Genomic DNA, 25,000 nt, shown 5'->3' with positions numbered 1-25,000 from the left:
AACACAATTATTATAAACACTATTATGAACAGCATTGTTATAGATACTGTAATTATAAACATTATTACTATGAGCACTTATTATAAACCCCATTAATATAAAGTACAATATTATAAGTACAATTATTATGAACATTTATTATAAACACCATTACTATAAACACTATTATTATAAGTACAATTATTATGAACATTTATTATAAACACCATTATTATAAACACTATTATTGTAAACACCATTGTTATAAGTACTGTAAATGTAAACATTATTATTATTAACCCCATTATTATAAACTACATTATTATATGTACAATTATTATGAACATTTATTATCAACCCCACTTTTATAATACTATTATAAGTACAATTATTATTATAAAAACTATTATTATAAGTACAACTAACATTGATTATAAACTACATTATCATAAGTACAATTATTATGAACATTTATTATAAACACCATTATTATTAACACTATTATTATAAACACCATTGTTATAAATACTTTAAATGTAAACATTATTATTATGAACGCATATTATAAACCCCATTAATATAAACTACATTATTATGAGAACATTTATAATGAGCATTTATTATAACCCCTTTGTATAGCACTATTATAAGTAGTACTTATAATAGTGTTATAAACAGTGTTATTATAAACCCTTTTTATAACACTATTATAAGTAGTACTTATAATGGTGTTATAAAAAGGGGTTATAATAAATGCTCATTATAATTGTTCTCATAATAATGCAGTTTATATTATTGGGGTTTATAAAATGTGTTCATAATAATAATGTTTACATTTAAAGTATTTATAACAATTGTAATTGTACTTATTAAGTACAATTATCAACATTTATTATAAACACTATTATTATAAACACCAATGTTATAAATACTTTAAATGTAAACATTATTATTATGAACACATATTATAGACCCCATTAATATAAACTACATTATTATGACAACAATTATTATGAACATTTATTATAACCCATTTTTTATAACACTATTATAAGTACAATTATCAACATTTATTATAAACACTATTATTATGAGTACCATTATAAATTCAATTATTATGAACATTTATTATAAACTACCTTATAAGAACAATTATTATGAACATTTATTATAAACACCATTATTATAAACTTTATTATAAACACCATTGTTATAAATACTGTAAATATAAACATAATTTTTACGAACGCTTATTATAAACCCCATATTTATTACACTATTATTGTAAATACTGTAATTATAAACAATATTATGAACTCTTGTTATAAACCCCATTATTATAAACCCCATTATTATAAGTACAATTATTATGAACATTTACCATGAACACCGTTATTATTAACACTATAAACACTATTGTAATGAAAACTTATTTGAAATACCGTTATTATAAATGCTTATTTTTAAACACTAATATTATAATCATCATTATTATAAACACCATTATCATAAACACAAACAACATTATTATAATCCCAATTATTTTAAAAGCATTATTATAAACAACATTAATATAAACACTGTTATTATTATGAAGAGTCTTGTTATCTACACTATTATTATGAACACAAACAATAATATTATAAACCTCTTTATGCTTGTCAATTTGCAATATTATCCATAAGTCAAATACACCGAGGTTGTATGATGCTTAAAACTAATTTTTACACCCATGCTTTTTCTTTGGCTTTTCTTAGGAGCAATCAATTAACACTTTCACACACAAGTTATGACATTTTATCTCAGGATATTTTTTATAATGTCCACTGTAGTGACCATCTGATGTCCATTGTAGTGACCTTAGTGTCCACTATAGTGACCATCATAGTGTTCACTGCAGTGACCATTATAATGTCCTCTGTAGTGACCATCATAGTGTCCTCTGTAGTGACCACCATTATAATATTCACTGTAGTGACCACCATTATAATGTCCAATGTAGTGACCATTATGTCCACTGTAGTGATCCCCATTATAATATCTACTGTAGTGGCGATTATAATGTCCACTATAGTGTCCATCATAATGTCCACTACAGTGACATCATAATGTCCACTGTTGTGACTACCATTCTAATGTCCACTGTAGTGACCATTATGTCCACTGTAGTGATCCCCATTATAATGTCCATTGTAGTGACCACCATTATAATGTCCATTATAGTGACCATCATAATGTTCACTGTAATGACCATTATAATGTCCACTGTAGTGACCACCTTTATAATGTCCATTATAATGAACATCATAATGTTCACTGTAGTGACCATTATAATGTCCACTGGAGTGACCACCATTTTAATGTCCACTGTAGTGACCATTATAATGTCCACTGTAGTGACCACCTTTATAATGTCCATTATAATGACCATCATAATGTTCACTGTAGTGACCATTATAATGTCCACTGTAGTGACCACCATTTTAATGTCCACTGTAGTGACCATTATAATGTCCATTATAGTGTCCACTGGAGTGACCACTATTATGTCCACTGTAGTGACCACCATTATAATGTCCACTGTAGTGACCATTATAATGTCCACTGTAGTGACCACCATGTTAATGTACACTGTAGTGACCACCATTATAATGTCTACTGTAGTGACCATTATAATGTCCACTGTCGTGACCGTCATTATAATGTCCACTGTAGTGACCGTCATTATAATCTCCACTGTAGTGACCACCTTTATAATGTCCATTGTAGTGACCATCATAATGTCCACTGTAGTGACCACCTTTATAATGTCCACTATAGTGACCATCATAATGTCCACTCTAGTGACCATTATAATGACCACTATAGTGACCATTATAATGTCCACTATAGTGACCATTATAATGTTCACTGTAGTGACCATCATTATAATGTCCACTGTAGTGACCCGCATTATAATGTCCACTCCAGTAACCATCATTATAATGTCCAATGTAGTGACGACCTTTTATAAATCCACTGTAGTGACCCGCATTATAATGTCCACTGTAGTGGCCCGCATTATAATGTCCACTGTAGTGACCCGCATTATAATGTCCACTGTAGTGGCCCGCATTATAATGTCCACTGTAGTGACCCGCATTATAATGTCCACTGTAGTGATCATCATAATGTCCACTTTAGTGACCACCATTATATAATGTCTAATGTAGTGACCAGCATTATAATGTCCACTGTAGTGACCACCATTATAATGTCCACTATAGTGACCATTATAATGTCCACTGTAGTGACCCGCATTATAATGTCCACTGTAGTGATCATCATAATGTCCACTTTAGTGACCACCATTATATAATGTCTAATGTAGTGACCAGCATTATAATGTCCACTGTAGTGATCATCATAATGTCCACTTTAGTGACCATTATAATGTCCACTGTAGTGACCCGCATTATAATGTCCACTGTAGTGATCATCATAATGTCCACTTTAGTGACCAGCATTATAATGTCCACTGTAGTGACCATTATAATGTCCACTGTAGTGACCCGCATTATAATGTCCACTGTAGTGACCATCATAGTGTCCTCTGTGGTGACATCATTATAATGTCCACTGTAGTAACCATTTTGTCCACTGTAGTGACCACCATTATAATGTCCAACTCTAGTAACCATTATGTCCACTGTAGTGACCACCATTATAATGTCCAACTCTAGTAACCATTATGTCCACTGTAGTGACCACCATTATAATATCTACTGTAGTGGCCATTATAATGTCCACTGTAGTGATCTTAGTGTTCACTTTAAAGACCATTATAATGTCAACTGTAGTGACCATCATAGTGTCCATTGTGGTGACATCATTATAATGTCCACCGTAGTGACCACCACCATAATGTCCACTGTAGTGACCGCCATTATAATGTCCACTGTAGTGACCACCATTATAATGTCCACTGTAGTGACCACCACCATAATGTCCACTGTAGTGACCACCACCATTATGTCCACTGTAGTGACCATTATAATGTCCACTGTAGTGACCGCCACCATAATGTCCACTGTAGTGACCACCACCATTATGTCCACTGTAGTGACCATTATAATGTCCACTGTAGTGACCACCACCATAATGTCCACTGTAGTGACCACCACCATTATGTCCACTGTAGTGACCATTATAATGTCCACTGTAGTGACCGCCACCATAATGTCCACTGTGGTGACCGCCATTATAATGTCCACTGTAGTGACCACTGAAAAGTCCATGAAAGCGTCATTATTAAAATCATGTGTCATGTTTTCTGTGTTGACCTTGTTTTTAATAACCCACCAAACCTGACTACAACAACTAAAGTCTGCATGGCGGCTCCAGCTTGACCCTGTAACCGACTACATCCTTCCCTGAGGACATGTCTCCACGCGTTGCGTCTTTTGACCTTGCAGCGTCCGCCGCATTATTGTTATCACCCTGCGCTATTTATTAAACGTTGCGCCGCGTTCGTCCTTATAGCCGTGATGTCCTTATATGGTCATTTCCTCTATCGCCCCGCCACACATGTAAGCGACAAAATGGCTACACCCGTGATGCACATAATGAGGAATGTTGATTACAGTCCAATCTGCGTGGACGTGTCACGGAAATAATCCACACATGGCTGATATAGTGCACGTTCCCGTCACGTGTGATGTGGCCCTATGCAAATGTGCGCCTTATCGGGGACGGGGAGTGCATCACGTCCACCTCAGAGGACAAATAAACGGCGGCGATATTCTTTTGATAGTTTAAGGTTGATCCAATGACAATGAGCCGGCAATAAAGAGTATCAGTGTTGGCCCACACAGATGAACAGGCGGCACTTTATTGCCGCTCATTTGAAACACAATCTACTCTTTCATGTGTGTGTGTGTGTGTGTGTGTGTGTGTGTGTGTGTGTGTGTGTGTTCACGTCTCTCACACACACACACACACACACACACATTGAATGTGAGGGTGTATTGCCCCAATAAAAGTGGTGAAGTGGGGGAAATTGGTGGCTGTGCGGTTCAAGTTTCAGACTTGGACTCGTCTGCTGCTTATGAGGCGCACACACACACACAACACATTCTTGTATTTGTTACCTTCTTGAGACCTCTGAAAAATGCCTACCTCTTTGGGACCACCCTCATTTTGATAGATTTCACCACCATGGGTGCAAATGAGATCTCTATTTTTTTTTTAAATTTTTTAATGTGCTTAAGGCCGATGACAAACGAGTCAATGTCTACTTTTGTATGCACATTAAATCAACAAAAACATCCTGACTTTGGAGCAATGTTCACAGACTCTAGTATTTGGTCCTCTATTAGATGCAATGGTTTTCCGTATTGGGACCATGGTTTATGTCCTAACTTCTTCACACCTTCTCATATGGAAGCTACTTTTCCTTGTTGATGTCTCAAGAAGGGTAGAAATACAAGAACACACACACAACATATTCTTGTATTTGCTACCTTCTTGAGACCTCTGAAAAATGCCTACTTCTTTAGGACCACCCTCATTTTGATAGATTTCACCACCATGGGTGCAAATGAGATCTCTATTTTTTTTTTTGTAATGTGCTTAAGGCTGATGACAAACGAGTCAATGTTTAATTTTGTATGCACATTAAATCAACCAAAAAATCCTGACTTTGGAGCAATGTTCACGGACTCTAGTATTTGGCTCTCTATTAGATGCAACGGTTTTCCGTATTGGGACCATGATTTATGTCCTAACTTGTTCACACCTCCTCATATGGAAGGCATTTTTCCTTGTTGATGTCTCAAGAAGGGTAGAAATACAAGAACACACACACACACACACACACACAACATATTCTTGTATTTGTTACCTTCTTGAGACCTCTGAAAAATGCCTACCTCTTTAGGACCACCCCAATTTTAATAGATTTCACCACCATGGGTGCAAATGAGATCTCTAGGTTTTGTTTTTTTGTAATGTGCTTAAGGCCGATGACAAACGAGTCAATGTTTACTTTTGTATGCACATTAAATCAACCAAAAAAAAAATCCTGACTTTGGAGCAATGTTCACGGACTCTAGTATTTGGCTCTCTATTAGATGCAATGGTTTTCTGTATTGGGACCATGATTTATGTCCTGACTTGTTCACACCTTCTCATATGGAAGCTACTTTTCCTTGTTGATGTCTCAAGAAGGGTAGAAATACAAGAACACACACACACACGACACATTCTTGTATTTGTTACATTCTTGAGACCTCTGAAAAATGCCTACCTCTTTAGGACCACCCTCATTTTGATAGATTTCACCACCATGGGTGCAAATGAGATCTCTATTTTTTTTTAAAATTTTTTTAATGTGCTTAAGGCCGATGACAAACGAGTCAATGTCTACTTTTGTATGCACATTAAATCAACAAAAACATCCTGACTTTGGAGCAATGTTCACAGACTCTAGTATTTGGTCCTCTATTAGATGCAATGGTTTTCCGTATTGGGACCATGATTTATGTCCTAACTTCTTCACACCTTCTCATATGGAAGCTACTTTTCCTTGTTGATGTCTCAAGAAGGGTAGAAATACAAGAACACACACACAACATATTCTTGTATTTTTTACCTTCTTGAGACCTCTGAAAAATGCCTACCTCTTTGGGACCACCCTCATTTTGATAGATTTCACCACCATGGGTGCAAATGAGATCTCTATTTTTTTTTTTTGTAATGTGCTTAAGGCCGATGACAAAGGAGTCAATGTTTACTTTTGTATGCACATTAAATCAACCAAAAAAATCCTGACTTTGGAGCAATGTTCACGGACTCTAGTATTTGGCTCTCTATTAGATGCAATGGTTTTCCGTATTGGGACCATGATTTATGTCCTAACTTGTTCACACCTCCTCATATGGAAGGCATTTTTCCTTGTTGATGTCTCAAGAAGGGTAGAAATACAAGAACACACACACACACACAACATATTCTTGTATTTGTTACCTTCTTGAGACCTCTGAAAAATGCCTACCTCTTTAGGACCACCCCAATTTTAATAGATTTCACCACCATGGGTGCAAATGAGATCTCTAGGTTTTGTTTTTTTGTAATGTGCTTAAGGCCGATGACAAACGAGTCACTGTTTATTTTTGTATGCACATTAAATCAACCCAAAAATCCTGACTTTGGAGCAATGTTCACGGACTCTAGTATTTGGCTCTCTATTAGATGCAATGGTTTTCCGTATTGGGACCATGATTTATGTCCTAACTTCTTCACCGGTCCTCATATGGAAGCTACTTTTCCTTGTTGATGTCTCAAGAAGGGTAGAAATACAAGAACACACACACACGACACATTCTTGTATTTGTTACCTTCTTGAGACCTCTGAAAAATGCCTACCTCTTTAGGACCACCCTCATTTTGATAGATTTCACCACCATGGGTGCAAATGAGATCTCTATTTTTTTTTTTGTAATGTGCTTAAGGCCGATGACAAACGAGTCAATGTCTACTTTTGTATGCACATTAAATCAACAAAAACATCCTGACTTTGGAGCAATGTTCACAGACTCTAGTATTTGGTCCTCTATTAGATGCAATGGTTTTCCGTATTGGGACCATGATTTATGTCCTAACTTCTTCACACCTTCTCATATGGAAGCTACTTTTCCTTGTTGATGTCTCAAGAAGGGTAGAAATACAAGAACACACACACAACATATTCTTGTATTTGTTACCTTCTTGAGACCTCTGAAAAATGCCTACCTCTTTAGGACCACCCTCATTTTGATAGATTTCACCACCATGGGTGCAAATGAGATCTCTATTTTTTTTTTTGTAATGTGCTTAAGGCCGATGACAAACGAGTCAATGTTTACTTTTGTATGCACATTAAATCAACCAAAAAATCCTGACTTTGGAGCAATGTTCACGGACTCTAGTATTTGGCTCTCTATTAGATGCAATGGTTTTCCGTATTGGGACCATGATTTATGTCCTAACTTGTTCACACCTCCTCATATGGACGGTACTTTCCCTTGTTGATGTCTCAAGAAGGGTAGAAATACAAGAACACACACACGACACATTCTTGTATTTGTTACCTTCTTGAGACCACTGAAAAATGCCTACCTCTTTAGGACCACCCTCATTTTGATAGATTTCACCACCATGGGTGCAAATGAGATCTCTATTTTTTTTTTTTTTTTTTGTAATGTGCTTAAGGCCGATGACAAACGAGTCAATGTTTACTTTTGTATGCATATTAAATCAACCAAAAAAAAAATCCTGACTTTGGAGCAATGTTCACGGACTGTAGTATTTGGCTCTCTATTAGATGCAATGGTTTTCCGTATTGGGACCATGATTTATGTCCTAACTTGTTCACCGGTCCTCATATGGAAGCTACTTTTCCTTGTTGATGTCTCAAGAAGGGTAGAAATACAAGAACACACACACAACATATTCTTGTATTTGTTACCTTCTTGAGACCTCTGAAAAATGCCTACCTCTTTGGGACCACCCTCATTTTGATAGATTTCACCACCATGGGTGCAAATGAGATCTCTATTTTTTTTTTTGTAATGTGCTTAAGGCCGATGACAAACGAGTCAATGTTTACTTTTGTATGCATATTAAATCAACCAAAAAAAAAATCCTGACTTTGGAGCAATGTTCACAGACTCTAGTATTTGGTCCTCTATTAGATGCAATGGTTTTCCGTATTGGGACCATGGTTTATGTCCTAACTTCTTCACACCTTCTCATATGGAAGCTACTTTTCCTTGTTGATGTCTCAAGAAGGGTAGAAATACAAGAACACACACACAACATATTCTTGTATTTGTTACCTTCTTGAGACCTCTGAAAAATGCCTACCTCTTTGGGACCACCCTCATTTTGATAGATTTCACCACCATGGGTGCAAATGAGATCTCTATTTTTTTTTTTGCAATGTGCTTAAGGCCGATGACAAACGAGTCAATGTTTACTTTTGTATGCACATTAAATCAACCAAAAAATCCTGACTTTGGAGCAATGTTCACGGACTCTAGTATTTGGCTCTCTATTAGATGCAATGGTTTTCCGTATTGGGACCATGATTTATGTCCTAACTTGTTCACACCTCCTCATATGGAAGGCATTTTTCCTTGTTGATGTCTCAAGAAGGGTAGAAATACAAGAACACACACACACACACACACAACATATTCTTGTATTTGTTACCTTCTTGAGACCTCTGAAAAATGCCTACCTCTTTGGGACCACCCTCATTTTGATAGATTTCACCACCATGGGTGCAAATGAGATCTCTATTTTTTTTTAAAAATTTTTTAATGTGCTTAAGGCCGATGACAAACGAGTCAATGTCTACTTTTGTATGCACATTAAATCAACAAAAACATCCTGACTTTGGAGCAATGTTCACAGACTCTAGTATTTGGTCCTCTATTAGATGCAATGGTTTTCCGTATTGGGACCATGATTTATGTCCTAACTTCTTCACACCTTCTCATATGGAAGCTACTTTTCCTTGTTGATGTCTCAAGAAGGGTAGAAATACAAGAACACACACACACACACACACAACATATTCTTGTATTTGTTACCTTCTTGAGACCTCTGAAAAATGCCTACCTCTTTAGGACCACCCCAATTTTAATAGATTTCACCACCATGGGTGCAAATGAGATCTCTAGGTTTTGTTTTTTTGTAATGTGCTTAAGGCCGATGACAAACGAGTCACTGTTTACTTTTGTATGCACATTAAATCAACCCAAAAATCCTGACTTTGGAGCAATGTTCACGGACTCTAGTATTTGGCTCTCTATTAGATGCAATGGTTTTCCGTATTAGGACCATGATTTATGTCCTAACTTGTTCACACCTCCTCATATGGACGGTACTTTCCCTTGTTGATGTCTCAAGAAGGGTAGAAATACAAGAACACACACACGACCCATTCTTGTATTTGTTACCTTCTTGAGACCTCTGAAAAATGCCTACCTCTTTAGGACCACCCTCATTTTGATAGATTTCACCACAATGGGTGCAAATGAGATCTCTATTTTTTTAAATTTTTTTTGTAATGTGCTTAAGGCCGATGACAAACGAGTCAATGTCTACTTTTGTATGCATATTAAATCAACCAAAAAAAAAATCCTAACTTTGGAGCAATGTTCACGGACTCTAGTATTTGGCTCTCTATTAGATGCAATGGTTTTCCGTATTGGGACCATGATTTATGTCCTAACTTGTTCACCGGTCCTCATATGGAAGCTACTTTTCCTTGTTGATGTCTCAAGAAGGGTAGAAATACAAGAACACACACACACGACACATTCTTGTATTTGTTACCTTCTTGAGACCTCTGAAAAATGCCTACCTCTTTAGGACCACCCTCATTTTGATAGATTTCACCACCATGGGTGCAAATGAGATCTCTATTTTTTTTAAAAAAATTTTAATGTGCTTAAGGCCGATGACAAACGAGTCAATGTCTACTTTTGTATGCACATTAAATCAACAAAAACATCCTGACTTTGGAGCAATGTTCACAGACTCTAGTATTTGGTCCTCTATTAGATGCAATGGTTTTCCGTATTGGGACCATGATTTATGTCCTAACTTCTTCACACCTTCTCATATGGAAGCTACTTTTCCTTGTTGATGTCTCAAGAAGGGTGGAAATACAAGAACACACACACACACACACACCACACACACACACACACACGCACACACAACACATTCTTGTATTTGTTACCTTCTTGAGACCTGAGAAAAATGCCTCCCTCTTTAGGACCACCCTTTCTAGTTATATAAAGAAATGTATTTACAACATTAATAATATATACATACTATGCAAATATAAAAAAAGCTTGTTGTGAAAAATGAGTTGGAATTTCCCAAGAAAAAGGTCACAGTTTCACACGAAAAACTTTAAATTTGGCAGTGTTATAATAAAAGTTGGAATTTTACTCAAGGCAAGTCAAAGTTTTACAAGAAAAACTGAACATTTGTGCAATATTATAATTAAAGTTGGAGTTTTACTCAATAACAGTCGCAATTTTATAAGAAAAGCTTCAAATTTTGGCAGAATTAAGAAAAGAGTAGTAATTTTATTCGACAAAAGTCACAATTTTGTAAGAAACTTTGAAATTTTGGCATTAGTATAATAATAATCGGAATTTTACTTGGCAAAATTATGACAAAAGTCACAATTTTACAAAAAAAATGTCCCTATTTTACAAGACCAACAAAAAAAATGGGCTATATTGTGATAAGTCAGATTTTTATATGACAGATGTCATCATCTTGCATTAAAATGTAATAATTTTAAATAAAAAAGTGATATTTTATCAGAAAATATTACAGAAACAGAAATAATATGAGAAATTGTTCCCAATTTTATAAGAAAAAAATCGAAAAGACTGATTTTAGCTAATTAATTTGTTTTGAATTTTTTTTTTTGTTTGTAATTGGTTTTTAATATACATTATTTACTTCAAGTTATTACAGTATGTCTCTATATAAAGATTTTTTTTTGGATTAATTGTGTCCAAAAGGGGCGCATTTCAACTTCTTACACACACTTGTTATTTCATATGTTGACCAGAGGGGGAGCACTTTTAAAACCGACACACAGTCAATTTGAAATATCCCTCCTTTTTGGGACCACCCTCATTTTGATAGATTTCACCACCAGGGGTGCTAATGAGACATTCTCTATTAGATGCAATGGTTTTCCGTATTGGGACCATGATTTATGTCCTAACTTGTACACACCTCCTCATATGGAAGCTACTTTCCTTGTTGATGTACAAGAACACACACACAAGGAGTTTTTGTGTAGTTTTTGCTGACTCCATGCAGAAATTCCTCAAAGAAAGACATTTTAGTCCAAATTCAATCATAATTGAGTTAATATTTCCATTATTATGATAGAATCCTTCATTTATGATCAATACTGTGTAAGACAAGCCTGGGCAGTTATTTTGACCCGGGGGCCAAATTTTCAGAAAAAAAGTGTCTGTGGGCCGGTGTAACATGTGGCCCCCGGGCCTTAATTTTCCCAGATCTGGTGTAAGAGAATGTATAGTGTTTGCTCCACTGCAACAGTCTCAATGTGTATTGTGAAAATACAATATTACAGTAAAATAAATATCTGCCGTGTCCTCTGCAGTGGACTTTGGTGTTTTTCATAACATGGCTGTTTTAGTATTTTTCCAGGAATGTGCAATTTTTTTTTTTTTTACTAAAAACAGAACAACTGCAAAGGATGTTGCATTGCATTTAAAAACAATAAAAAATAGCATTATGTGCAAATGTATCTGCATGATTGTTCGTCTGTTTAGGAAAATATCTCACAGAACATGAGGCCATCATGCAGGTCTTGCAGAAAGTCTTAACAGTGGTGTCAAAAAAAAAAAAAAAAGGGATTATCAGATCAATCGCGATTCTTATTTGTAACGATTGTTAATTTAAAAAAAAAAAAAAAAAAGGTTTTCAATGTACGTTGTCCAGCCACTCAGGTATTTGACTCTATTAAATATTGATTTTAATGTATTTTATATTATATATTCGTTAATTTTTTTGTATTTCTTGTCCTGCCACTCAGGTATTTGACTTTATTAAATATCGATTTTTAATTAATTTCATTTTATCTATTTATATATGTTTTAATATGTCCTGTCCAGCCACTCAGGTATTTGACTCTATTAAATATCGATTTTTAATTTATTTAATTTATTTAATTTATTTAATTTATTTAATTTATTTATTTTTAATCTTTTCTGTCCAGCCACTCAGGTATTTGACTCTATTAAATATTGATTTTTAATTTATTTTATTTTATTCATTTACCATGTTTGTTATCTGTCCTGTCCAGCCACTCAGGTATTTGACTTTATTAAAATATGTATATTTTTAATTTATTTATTCATTTATGTATATATTCTTTTGAATTTTCCTGAGGGAACTCTCCTGAAGGAATCAATAAAGTACGATCTATCTATCTATCTATCCATCTATCTATCTATCTTGTATCTGTCCTGTCCTGCCACTCAGGTATTTGACTTTATTAAATATTGATTTTTAATTTATTTTATTTTATTCATGTATATATCTTTGTATCTGTCCTCTCCAGCCACTCAGGTATTTGCCTTTATTAAATATCAATTTTTAATGTATTTTATTTTTTGTATTATTTATATATTTTTTTATCGGTCCTGTCCAGCCACTCGGGTATTTGACATGATTAAATATTATTTGTAACTTGTTTTATTTAATTCATTATTGTTTTACCTGTCCTGTCTAGCCACTAAGGTATTTCACACTATTAAATATCGATTTGTAATTTCGACAAAGTGGCTGGGGAGAGGGAAGTCTGGGCTTCCCTGCTTAAGCTGCTGCCCCCGCGACCCGACCACGGATAAGCGGAAGAAGATGGATGGATGGATGGATTTGTAATTTCCATCCATCCATCCATTTTCTACCGCTTATTCCCTTCGGGGTCGCGGGGGGCGCTGGAGCCTATCTCAGCTACAATCGGGCGGAAGGCGGGGTACACCCTGGACAAGTCGCCACCTCATCGCAGGGCCAACGATTTGTAATTTATTTTATTTTATTTTATTTATTTATTTATTTTCTGTCCTGTCCAGCCACTCACATATTTGATTGTATTAAATATAGATTTTTTATTTATTTTATTTTATTTATTTATATTTTTTAATCTGTCCTGTGCATCCGCTCAGGTATTTGACTTTATTAAATATTGATTTTTTTAACTGATTAGATTTAATTTATTATTTTTCACTATTTCTTTTCTTTCCCTTTTTTTATTACATTCAAACAGGCACAGCACATATTGATAAAACCCACAAGTGTAAAAAATTAAGTGTTTTTATTTTATTTTATTTATTTATCGGACCAGTCCAAACAATGTTATTTTCACCCTTTTATACAACCAAAACATGACATACTACAATACAATATACTGCACACATGACTGTAAAAATTGCGTCTTTTTTGTGTTATTTTTTTAAGAACAGCCATTTATGTCATTTACACCAGTGTTTCTTAACCACAGGGCCCATGCAGCGCCCCCTAGAACGCCGCCAAAAACATCTTTCTCAGTTGTAATACACTTGTCCACCACTTGTGGCAGTAATGACAATATCAAACAAACAGAAGAAGCCTGGAGCTAAAGTCATAGAGAAATTTCAAAAGCGCAAAAAATATGACTCATTTGCACTTAAATTTGACTGAAAAAACAAATTAATTACTAATTTCGTTGATTTATTTTAGCACAGCACTGTATGTAAATGTATTTTTCGTCAGTTATTGAGCAGTCCCTACCTATGTTTCTCATCAGCCTGCATGAGAACTTAAAAATGCCAGACTGATCTGTAACACAAAATGTTTTGTTTTTTTGTACAATGGGGACAGTTTGACCCTGGAACAGATCATTTCTATTTTCCAAAGGAAAATATTTGAACTCCAAAGAGCAAAGTGGATTATTTGAGCGTATTATTGTAGAAAATGACATCAAATTGGCCCTCTGTGTGAATTTTTCATGCAAATAATTTTGAAAAAGGTTGTTTTAAAAATGAATGAAATAGTATAAAATACATTATAAATAATAATAATAAAATAAAAATACAAAACCCAAAACCAGTGAAGTTGGCACGTTGCGTGAATGGTAAATAAAAACAGAATACTGTCGTAGAATTTCTGACCTTTTGACCTATATTTCTTGTCTTTTAAGAATGTCCGCTCATTTTCAATTCTCTTCTATTTTGTGCCATTGAATGGACCAGTTGTGGGACAAAGGTGAATATGGAGTTATGCCAACCTGTCTACAGAATGTTTAGATTTTCCAAATATGACTAAGAGATACAAGGTTGTTTTGGAACAGACAAAACCAAAACAAAACAATCATGACGCACTAGATAAAAAACAGTGACGCACAAGAGACATATAAAAAATGGCAGAAGACCGGAACTCGAGAGTGATTTTGGCTTGTGTGTGTCTTGTGTGCTCTGGAGTACATTGTGTCTGCTTGCACGGACAACTTAATTCAACCTGCACTTCTGATAATGGGTAAATAACTTTGTTGTACTAAACTACTTTTGTTGCCTGCTTAAGCTTCGGACAATCCACTACAATACAATGATTTGCAAATCCCTTTCAACCTATATTCAATTGAATAGACGGCAAAGACAAGATATTTAACGTTCGAACTAGAAAACTTTGTTATTTTTTGCAAATATTAGCTCATTTGGAATTTGATGCCTGCAACATGTTTCAAAAAAAAAGCTGGCACAAGTTGCAAAAAAGACTGAGAAAGTTGGAGAACGCTCATCAAACACTTATTTGGAACATCCCACAGGTGAACAGGCTAATTGGGAACAGGTGGGTGCCATGATTGGGTATAAAAGCAGCTTCCATGAAATGCTCAGTCATTCAAGTTTAAGAACAACATTTCTCAAAGAGGTATTGCAAGGAATTTAGGGATTTCACCATCTACGGTCCGTAATATTTTATGTATATATATATATATATATATATATATATATATATATATATATATATATATATATATATATATATATATATATATATATATATATATATATATATATGGTCAGATGGTGCATTGGAATGTACATAAAAATAAACATGACAGTCTAGCAAGATAAAATATGTACACATTAATAACATGATGACGATGATACATTTTTGTTTGGACAGATTTGTATTAATATCGATTAAAAAGGAATATTTCATGGAGATTAAATGAGTCCACAGCACCCCGGTGCTTAATCTGATTAAAAATGTTACAGCACAATGTGTGAGATATTACACTAATTTGTCAGCTCTATGGCACAAAGCTAACATGTGTTCAGATAATTGAACACACATTGCCCTTAAATGACATCTTTATTGTACAAAATGTTGCAAAGTAGATTTTTTTTTCTGAGGCCCTTAAAGTTTGGTCAGCTAACCGTTAAAGCAGATTATGTGGAAATGTACATTTTATTGAACCCAATTACATGACAACACAGGGTTTTATTATTTGATACATTTTTATCAAATCATTATTGTTTAATGTTATTATTCGTCATATTATTTTTACACTATTTTAAATTGTTATTTAAAAAATCTATGTAGAAGTCGCGTACTTGCGGTCCCACTGATACATACGCCACATGCCAGGTGTGCAGAGTTGACAAAGGTTTTAATGATTGTTTTTCACAAGCTCTTCAGACAGAAACGTTCTTTCCGGACTTTGCGGTCTCTCCAATACTCCTCTCCCTCCTGCACTCGGCCGCTCACTGTTAAAGACAACAGATGATTGAAATCTAATCACCTGCCAGTCGTGTCTCGCCGTCAGCACATGCCCCGCCCCTATCCGATGGTGCTCGTCCTCAGCACCGTAGACAGCGGCGGTGACCTTTTCTCCTGCAGGCGCGCTGGCCACATCTCCCTCCACAATCTACTTTTTCAAATATGTTTGCTTGAAAAATGTACGCAGTAAACCCATTTCATGTCATTTTCTATAATAATACGCTCATATAATCCACTTTGTTCTTTGGAGTTCAAACATTTTCCTTTGGAAAATCAAAAGGATCTTTTCCAGGGTCAAACTGTCCTCATTTTATAAACAACATTTTGTGTTACAGGTCAGCCTTGCATTTTTAAGTTCTCATGCAGGCGTAAAAAGAAGCTTTGAAACATAAACATATAGTGCAATTATTAGCTAAAAACATGACAACACAAGTTTTTATTATTTTATTATTATTATTATTTAAAAAAAATATATATATATATATATTTGCATGAAAAATGTGACACCGAGGACCAATGTGATGTCATTATCTATAATAATACGCTCATATAATCCACTTTGCTCTTTGAAATTCCAAATATTTCCCTTTGGAAAATCAAATGATCGGTTCCAGAGTCAAACTATCCCCGTTGTACAGGTCAGCCTTGCATTTTTAAGTTCTCAAACAGGCGTAAAAATTAATATTTAAAACGTAAACATAGTAAAACTTGATGGCTTCTTCTTCTTCTTCTTCTTATATGATCTTTGTCTCTTAACACACAACATGTGCGGCCGACAGCAGCAACGTCAACACAAACACCATCCACACATGCAAGGGGGGAACATTCCCCCAATGTTAAAAAGTAGGCTGCAATTATATAAATCAAAAACAAATGCAAAAGAAAAATGCTGCGAATGCCAAAAAAAAAAAAAAAAAAAAACGCACACGGGGAAAAAAAAAACCTAAAATTTACTAGCTGTGTACAAACCCGAAAACCAGTGAAGTTGGCACGTTGTGTAAATGGTAAATAAAAACAGAATACAATGATTTGCAAATCCTTTTCAACTTATATTCAATTGAATAGACTGCAAAGACAAGATATTCAACGTTCGAACTGGAAAACTTTATTTTTTGCAAATATTAGCTCATTTGGCATTCGATGCCTGCAACATGTTTCAAAAAAGCTGGCACAAGTGTCAAAAAAGACTGAGAAAGTTGAGGAATGCTCATCAGACACTTATTTGGAACATCCCACAGGTGAACAGGCTAATTGGGAACAGGTGGGTGCCATGATTGGGTATAAAAGCAGCTTCTATGAAATGCTCAGTCATTCACAAACAAGGATGGGGCGAGGGTCACCACTTTATGAACAAATGCGTGAGCAAATTGTCCAACAGTTTAAGAACAACATTTCTCAACCAGCTATCGCAAGGAATTTAGGGATTTCACCACCTGTGCTCCGTAATATCATCAAAAGAATCTGGAGAAATCACTGCACGTAAGCAGCTAAGCCTGTGACCTTCCTGCATCAAAAACCAACATCAGTGTGTAAAGGATATCACCAAATGGGCTCAGGAACACTTCAGGAATCCACTGTCAGTAACTACAGTTTGTCGCTACATCTGTAAGTGCAAGTTAAAACTCTACTATGCCAAGCCAAAGCCATTTATCAACAACACCCAGAAATGCTGCCGGCTTCGCTGGGCCCGAGCTCATCTAAGATGGACTGATGCAAAGTGGAAAAGTGTGGCCTGATGAGTCCACATTTCCAATTGGTTTTTGGAAACTGTGGACGTCGTGTCCTCTGGAACAAAAAGGAAAGGAACCATCCGGATTGTTCTAGGCGCAAAGTTGAAAAGCCAGCATCTGTGATGGTATGGGGGTGTATCAGTGCCCAAGACATGGGTAACTTACACCTCTGTGAAGGCACCATTAATGCTGAAAGGTACATACAGGTTTTGCCGCAACATATGTTGCCATCCAAGCAACATTATCATGGACGCCCCTGCTTATTTCAGCAAAACAATGCCAAGCCACGTGTTACAACAATGTGGCTTCATAGTAAAAGAGTGCGGGTACTAGACTGGCCGGCCTGTAGTCCAGACCTGTCTCCCATTGAAAATGTGTGGCACAATATGAAGCCTAAAATACCACAACGGAGAACCCGGAGTTTTGAACAACTTAAGCTGTACATCAAGCAAGAATGGGAAATAATCCCACCTGAAAAGCTGCAAAAATTGGTCTCCTCAGTTCCCAAAAGTTTATTTGTTGTTAAAAGGAAAGGCCATGTAACACAGTGGTAAAAATGCCCCTGTGACAACTTTTTTGAAATGTGTTGCTGCCATTAAATTCAAAGTTAATGATTATTTGCACAAAAAAAATATGTTTCTCAGTTGGAACATTAAGTATCTTGTCTTTGCAGTCTATTCAATTGAATAGAAGTTGAAAAGGATTTGCAAATCATTGTATTCTGTTTTTATTTACGAATTACACAACGTGCCAACTTCACTGGTTTTGTAATATTTTACAGTATTTTAGAGCAACCATGTCATTTATACAGCCAGTTTTTAACAAAGACTACAAGAAAAGAAAAAAATCCGCCTATGGCTTCATTTTATTTTGTGAACATGCAGTATTTCTCTCATGCAGTTGTTGTTTTTCCCCTGCATGCATGTGATTGCAGCATTTTCCAGTTGTTTTATTCAGTTTGTGCGTTTCGGATAACTTCTGTGTGTGGAGCATTTGCTCATTCGTCTGTTTTTGACCAAAAGTTCCTGCTGTGATGCTGCAGCGACGTCATGACAACGCTTTAAAGATGTCGCTCCAAAATGGTGACCTCAGCATCCGACTGGCTGCGGCTGCAAAGGAATGAGCTTAATTAATAACATACAAACGCCTGAGTCGTCATTTTTTCCGTGAGAGAGTGATGTTGGAGTGGAGTGGAGTACCGCACTCAAGCCTTCATGAGATTCTTCGCCTTCGTCCTTCTGTTCTGGAACCAGATCTTCACCTGCCTGCAGCCACACAAAACACGACACATTTGGATGAACGATGCACTCAAACACAAATGTTGTTTATGTTTTCTTGTTTTTAAAGCACAGTTTCAGCCGCAATAATCTGCAGGTTGTTGTCTCATTGTTGTCATGGTGATTGGTAGCGATGTTAGGAAAAAAATGGATTCTAAATCTAATCATAATTTTCAATAATCAATTTAGAATTTTTTTTTACAAATGTGTTTTAATAAAGATAATTTTCTGTACGTATTGTTTGTTTTATTCTATTTTTATTTTCATTCGTATTTAATTTGATTTTTTTTTCATTTTAATTTGAGGTTTTATTAAAATGTTATATTTTACGCGTACTTGTTATTTTTATTTTGTTTTATTTTTTAATGTATTATTTTGTTTTATTTTCATCTGCACAGCACTCTGTGGCTACATAGTGGCTATTTTGTAATTTTGCTATATAAATAAATTAAGTCATTTTAATTTCATTTTAATTTTTACTTTTACTTTGATTTTTTTTTAAATATTTATTTGAATTTATTTTTAATCTGTACAGCCCTCTGTGGCAGTAGTAGTTGTTTTAAAATTGTGCTATAAAAATACAGTAAATTAATTACTTTGGTATTTACGTTTTTATCTATTTTATTTCAATTTTAAGTTTTATTTTAATTGTATCTTTTGTATTGATTTTTAATTGTATTTTTTACTTTTACTCTCAGTAGTTTTTGTTGTTGTTTTTGTTTCTTTAATTTATTCTTTTTTAACGATATCCTCCTGTCAACTGATTCTGGTAAATATGTTGTCCTGGTGCTTTTAGATCTGTCTGCTGCTTTCGACACTGTCGACCACGCCACCTTAATCACTCGTCTTGAGAACTGTGTGGGCATTAAGGGTGCCGCCCTCAACTGGTTCCGGTCGTACCTAACGGACAGGAGTTTTTGTGTAAAAATAGACAGTTTTATGTCTTCCACAGCTCCTTTACCACATGGGGTTCCCCAGGGCTCAATCCTTGCCCCAATCTTATTTGCGCTTTACCTTCTCCCCCTTGGTTCTATTTTTAGGAAGTACGATATTGCATTTCATTTTTATGCCGATGATTGCCAGATTTATTTTCCCATGGCACAAAATAACACGGTTCAACGTCTTATTGACTGCCTGCACGACATCAAAGCCTGGCTTTCAGCTAACTTCCTGAGTCTAAATGAAGACAAAACAGAAGTTATGTTGTTCGGTCCAAGTCGCTCCCCCTCCCCCAACGTTGACCTCGGCACTCTGACCCCGTATCTCAGCGACTGTGTCACAAACCTGGGGGTAAAGTTCGACTCAGATTTTAAATTCGAAAAACAAATCAGCAGCGTCGTACAAAAAAGCTTTTTATCAATTACGCCAAATAGCGAAAGTGAAACCGCTTCTATCAGGACATGATCTCGAGAAATTAATCCACGCCTTTATTTCGACTCGTTTAGACTACTGCAATGCCCTGTATGTAGGCATTAGCCAGGCCGCCTGCAGCTCGTGCAGAACTCTGCTGCTCGTCTGCTAACACAGACCCGCAGACGTGAGCACGTCACCCCTATATTAGCGTCCCTTCACTGGCTCCCTGTGCGTTACAGAATCCATTTTAAACTCCTTTTATTTGTTTTTAAATGTCTAAACAACCTCGCGCCAACATATCTCTCCGACCTCCTTCAGCCTTACTGCCCCACCCGATCCCTAAGATCAGCCGATCAGCTGCTACTGACGGTCCCGGACACAAGGCTGAAGCTTAGAGGTGACAGAGCTTTCGCCGCTGCTGCTCCCAAGCTCTGGAACGACCTACCTCTTAGTGTTAGACAAGCCTCCTCTCTTCCTGTTTTTAAATCTCTCTTAAAAACATACTTTTATTCCATGGCTTTTAACACTGAGTGATACCCATCCTGCAATGGCGCCCCATAATACACCTGCTGTGAACCTGTTTTTATATTTTATTTATTTATTTTTTATCGTGTTCTGTTTGTGTTGTGTTGTGTTTGCTCGGTTCTCGTATTATTTTTAACCTGCCCATTGTACAGCACTTTGGCTACCCCTGTGGTAAATTTTAAATGTGCTTTATAAATAAAGTTGATTTGATTTGATTTGATTCTGTACAGCCCTCTTTGGCAGTAGTGGCTGTTTTAAAATTGTGCTATATAAATACAGTAAATTAATTCATTTTGTATTTACTTTTTTATCTATTTTATTTAAATTTTAAGTTGTATTTTATTATCTTTTTATTTTATTTTTTATTTTTTTATTTTTTAACTTTTACTGTCATTTGTGTTTTTGTTTCTTTATTTTTAATCTGTGCAGCCCTCTTTGGCAGTGGTGGCTGTTTTAAAATTGTGCTATTTAAATACATTCTTTTTTTTTTTTAATCTATTTTATTTTTATATGAATTTTAGGTTTTATTTTAATTGTATCTTTTGATTTTAGTTTGATTTGTAAATTTTGCTTTTGTTTTTTTAATATTTATTTATTTATTTATTATTGTTATTATTATTATTAACTTTTTTATTTATATGTTTTAATCTGTATAGCACTCTGTGGCAATAGTGTATGTTTTAAAACTGTGCCATATAAATAAATATGTTTAGTCTTTTTACTTGCTGCACGGTTACGTCATTTACCAGCAGCAACGTGTAAACTGTAATGAACAGGTTTTATTTTTAAACCAAATACAATTTTGCAAGAATCTATTTGAATCGATTCTGAATTGATGTGTCACCCCAAGAAAAAGCTTTTTTAAAAAAAAAAAAATTATATTACAATAATTCAGTGTAAAAACACCTTATAGGTCAAATTCCTTGTAAAATCTGCAGGGTTTATGTGACCATCATGCGTGTTTTTCCCTGCAGCCTGCGTGGAGATGTGACGTGTCAGCAGTATAACAAGATGATGCACGAGGTCAGGCTGCTCTGCTGCTTCCTGTGAGTGCAGCATTACACGTTGTCTTGTGTCACGCACACGCACACGCACGCGCGCATGCGCACACGCACCGGTCAGTGAGGTGCAGGAGACGAGACAGCTGCATGCGTCTCTGCTTGTTGACGTAAACGTTGAGCCGGAATTCGTTCTCCAACTCTCGGATCTGCTGCTTGGAGTGAGGGCGACGTTTCTTGCGTCTTCCTGCGTGTTGAAAAATACACGTCAGTTGTTGCGTCACGGCTGCACAACTCCATCAAAAACCTTGCTTTTTGCAATTACTCCTCATATTTTAAAAAGTATTTGGTTTTTGCTTTATAACATTGATATTAAATACTATGCTGAAATAATGCATATGCATATACAGTATATACATTTGAATGTATAAATACATATATACATTTGTATGTACATATACATATACACATACATATAATTTGTATTTATATAAACACAAAAAATACATATGTACATTTGTATGTATATATATATATTCATATAAGCATATACATTTGTATTTATATATACATAAAAAATACATATATACATTTGAATGTATATATACATATATACATTTGTATGTACATAGACATATAAACATGCATATACATTTGTATTTATACACAAAAAATACATATATACATTGGTATGTATATATACATACAAGCATATACATTTGTATTTATATATACATAAAAATACATATATACATTTGAATGTATATATACATATATACATTTGTGTGTATATATACATATACACATACATACATATACATTTGTATATATGCACATAAAAAATACATTTTGTACATATATACATTTATAAGCATACATATATACATATACATGTTTATGTATATATACATATAAACCTACATATATACATTTGTATGTGTATATACATATGAACATGCATATACATATATACATTTGTATGCATATATACATATGAAACACATATATACATGTGTATGTGTATATATACATATAAACATACATATATACATTTGTATGTATATATATACATATAAACATGCATATATACATACAGTATGTATGCATATATACATATAAACATACATATATACATTTGTATGTATATATACATATAAACATACATATATACATTTGTGTGTATATATACATTTAAACATACATATATGCATATGTATGTATATATACATATAAACATACATATATACATTTGTATGTATATATACATATAAACATACATACATACATTTGTATGTATATATACATATATACAGTATATATACATTTGTATGTATATATACATTTAAACATACATATATACATTTGTATGTCTATGTACATATAAACATACATATATACACATATATTTATATATCACACATGTAAAAATATAAATTGTCCTTGTTCAACTTAATACAATATTATACCATTATTTTTGTAATAGTTTTACCTTGAGTAAATAATTTCCACAAATGTACATGAATATAACTTTTGATTTTTAACAACAAATTAGTGCATTTTATTATTGCCGTGGTGACCCATCTTTATTACTAACGTAATTATTGCAAACAAATTTAAAAAATGACTTGGTCTTTTTTTTAACAATAATAAATGTATTATTTCAATGATTTATTCCTTCCACTCACTCGGGCCGCAACCGAACCCTCCCGTGGTTCTGCTGCATGAACTAGCCTCCCCCTGGTCCTCATTCCCGGCCTCTGTGTACTCGCACCCCGGCCTGACCCGGCTGCTCTCCCCGCTGTCCCCCTTCGTCCACTCGGCTGCACTCCGCCGCTTTTCTCGCTGTCTGCCCGGCGCTGCCTCGCCTTCTTCCCGGGGGATGAGGAGACGAGAGCCCGGGTCGTGCATCGCGCTTCTCTCCGGTACCGGTACCTCACAGGAGTCGAGATGCAGACCCGGTACCACATGCAAGCCGCCGACGCCGGTTCCTCCGTGCGTAAAACACATCGGATCAGCCGGGGTCATGGACTCCGGGAAGAGGCCTGCACGCTGGCGGTACAAATCTCCCGGCAAGTGGACGCAAGGTGGCGGCTGCGAGGTGATGGAACTCCCCGCCTGGTACGAAGTCCACCTCTCCCGGGGAAGGGGATGCTGCTCTGGGTAGCGCAGGCCCCGGTACCCGCACAGCCCCGCGTTGCGCTCCCACAAACTCGAACCGTTCTCCGTTAGAAAGGTCATGGCGGCGGAGCCCGAATCAGACGGTGGAGCATCACAGAAATACATCATTATATGAATTAATATGATATATTTAAAATATAAACATACTGGAAAAGATTTGTCAAATTTGAAATAAATATTGACGATTTTGAACTTGAGTCTGCCCACATTTGGTCTGCCGAGTGCAATCAAATAAATGCACTGCAGTCTTTTTCTCTTTGACAATCCAGACTTGGGTTTTTTTTCTTCATCTTTATGCCAAATAGAAAACATTCCATCTTTTTAGTGCGCCATAAAACTCACAGCAAGACATCATGGCACACAGTCCGCACCAAGAGGACTCTTCCCGGCTTGGACCCCATGGAACCAACTTCAACGTCCATGAGGCCGAGGGCCCACAAACGGATGCAAGGGGGGCAGGGGGGGGAGACTTGCTACTTCAGGGGTGTCCAAAATGTGGCCCCGGGGCCATTTATGACCATTGGCTCAAAAAAATAAAATAAACATTAAAAAGAAAAGAAAAAAAGCAGTTATATTGTAAGAAAAAGGAGCAAAACGATGTTAT

General features: G+C 35.4%; 1 protein-coding gene and 1 long non-coding RNA gene across 2 annotated transcripts in view; one reads left to right on the top strand and one right to left on the bottom strand.

The window, feature by feature from the left end:
- Positions 1 to 19,484, top strand: part of LOC133657688 (uncharacterized) — a 111,613-nt gene extending 92,129 nt beyond the window's left edge. Inside the window, exon 3 of the long non-coding RNA XR_009827337.1 lies at positions 19,088 to 19,484. This is a non-coding gene — a long non-coding RNA (uncharacterized LOC133657688). The remainder of the gene's footprint in view (positions 1 to 19,087) is intronic.
- A 2,731-nt stretch (positions 19,485 to 22,215) lies between these two features.
- On the bottom strand, positions 22,216 to 24,501 carry LOC133657030 (homeobox protein Hox-D11b-like). The gene is made up of 3 exons (XM_062057912.1): positions 23,904 to 24,501; positions 22,336 to 22,465; positions 22,216 to 22,264 (listed from the first exon to the last, which is right to left on the bottom strand). The coding sequence occupies exons 1-3, from the start codon at positions 24,499 to 24,501 to the stop codon at positions 22,216 to 22,218; spliced, it is 777 nt and encodes a 258-aa protein (XP_061913896.1).
- Between the last annotated feature and the right edge of the window lie 499 nt (positions 24,502 to 25,000).

Source organism: Entelurus aequoreus, linkage group LG09 (genome assembly GCF_033978785.1).
Source record: "Entelurus aequoreus isolate RoL-2023_Sb linkage group LG09, RoL_Eaeq_v1.1, whole genome shotgun sequence".
NCBI lineage: Eukaryota > Metazoa > Chordata > Actinopteri > Syngnathiformes > Syngnathidae > Entelurus > Entelurus aequoreus.
The sequence above is the reverse complement of the archived record's forward strand: the minus strand, read 5'-3'. Positions and strand labels throughout refer to the sequence as shown.

What these genes read in the sequence shown, in the direction of transcription:
- LOC133657030 (XM_062057912.1), bottom strand. Translation starts at nt 24,501, where the DNA reads ATGTATTTCTGTGATGCTCCACCGTCTGATTCGGGCTCCGCCGCCATG. An exon ending in AGGGTTCGGTTGCGGCCCGA is followed by an intron (nt 22,466 to 23,903) that starts GTGAGTGGAAGG and finishes TTCAACACGCAG; the next exon opens with GAAGACGCAAGAAACGTCGC. An exon ending in CTCCTGCACCTCACTGACCG is followed by an intron (nt 22,265 to 22,335) that starts GTGCGTGTGCGC and finishes CTGCACTCACAG; the next exon opens with GAAGCAGCAGAGCAGCCTGA.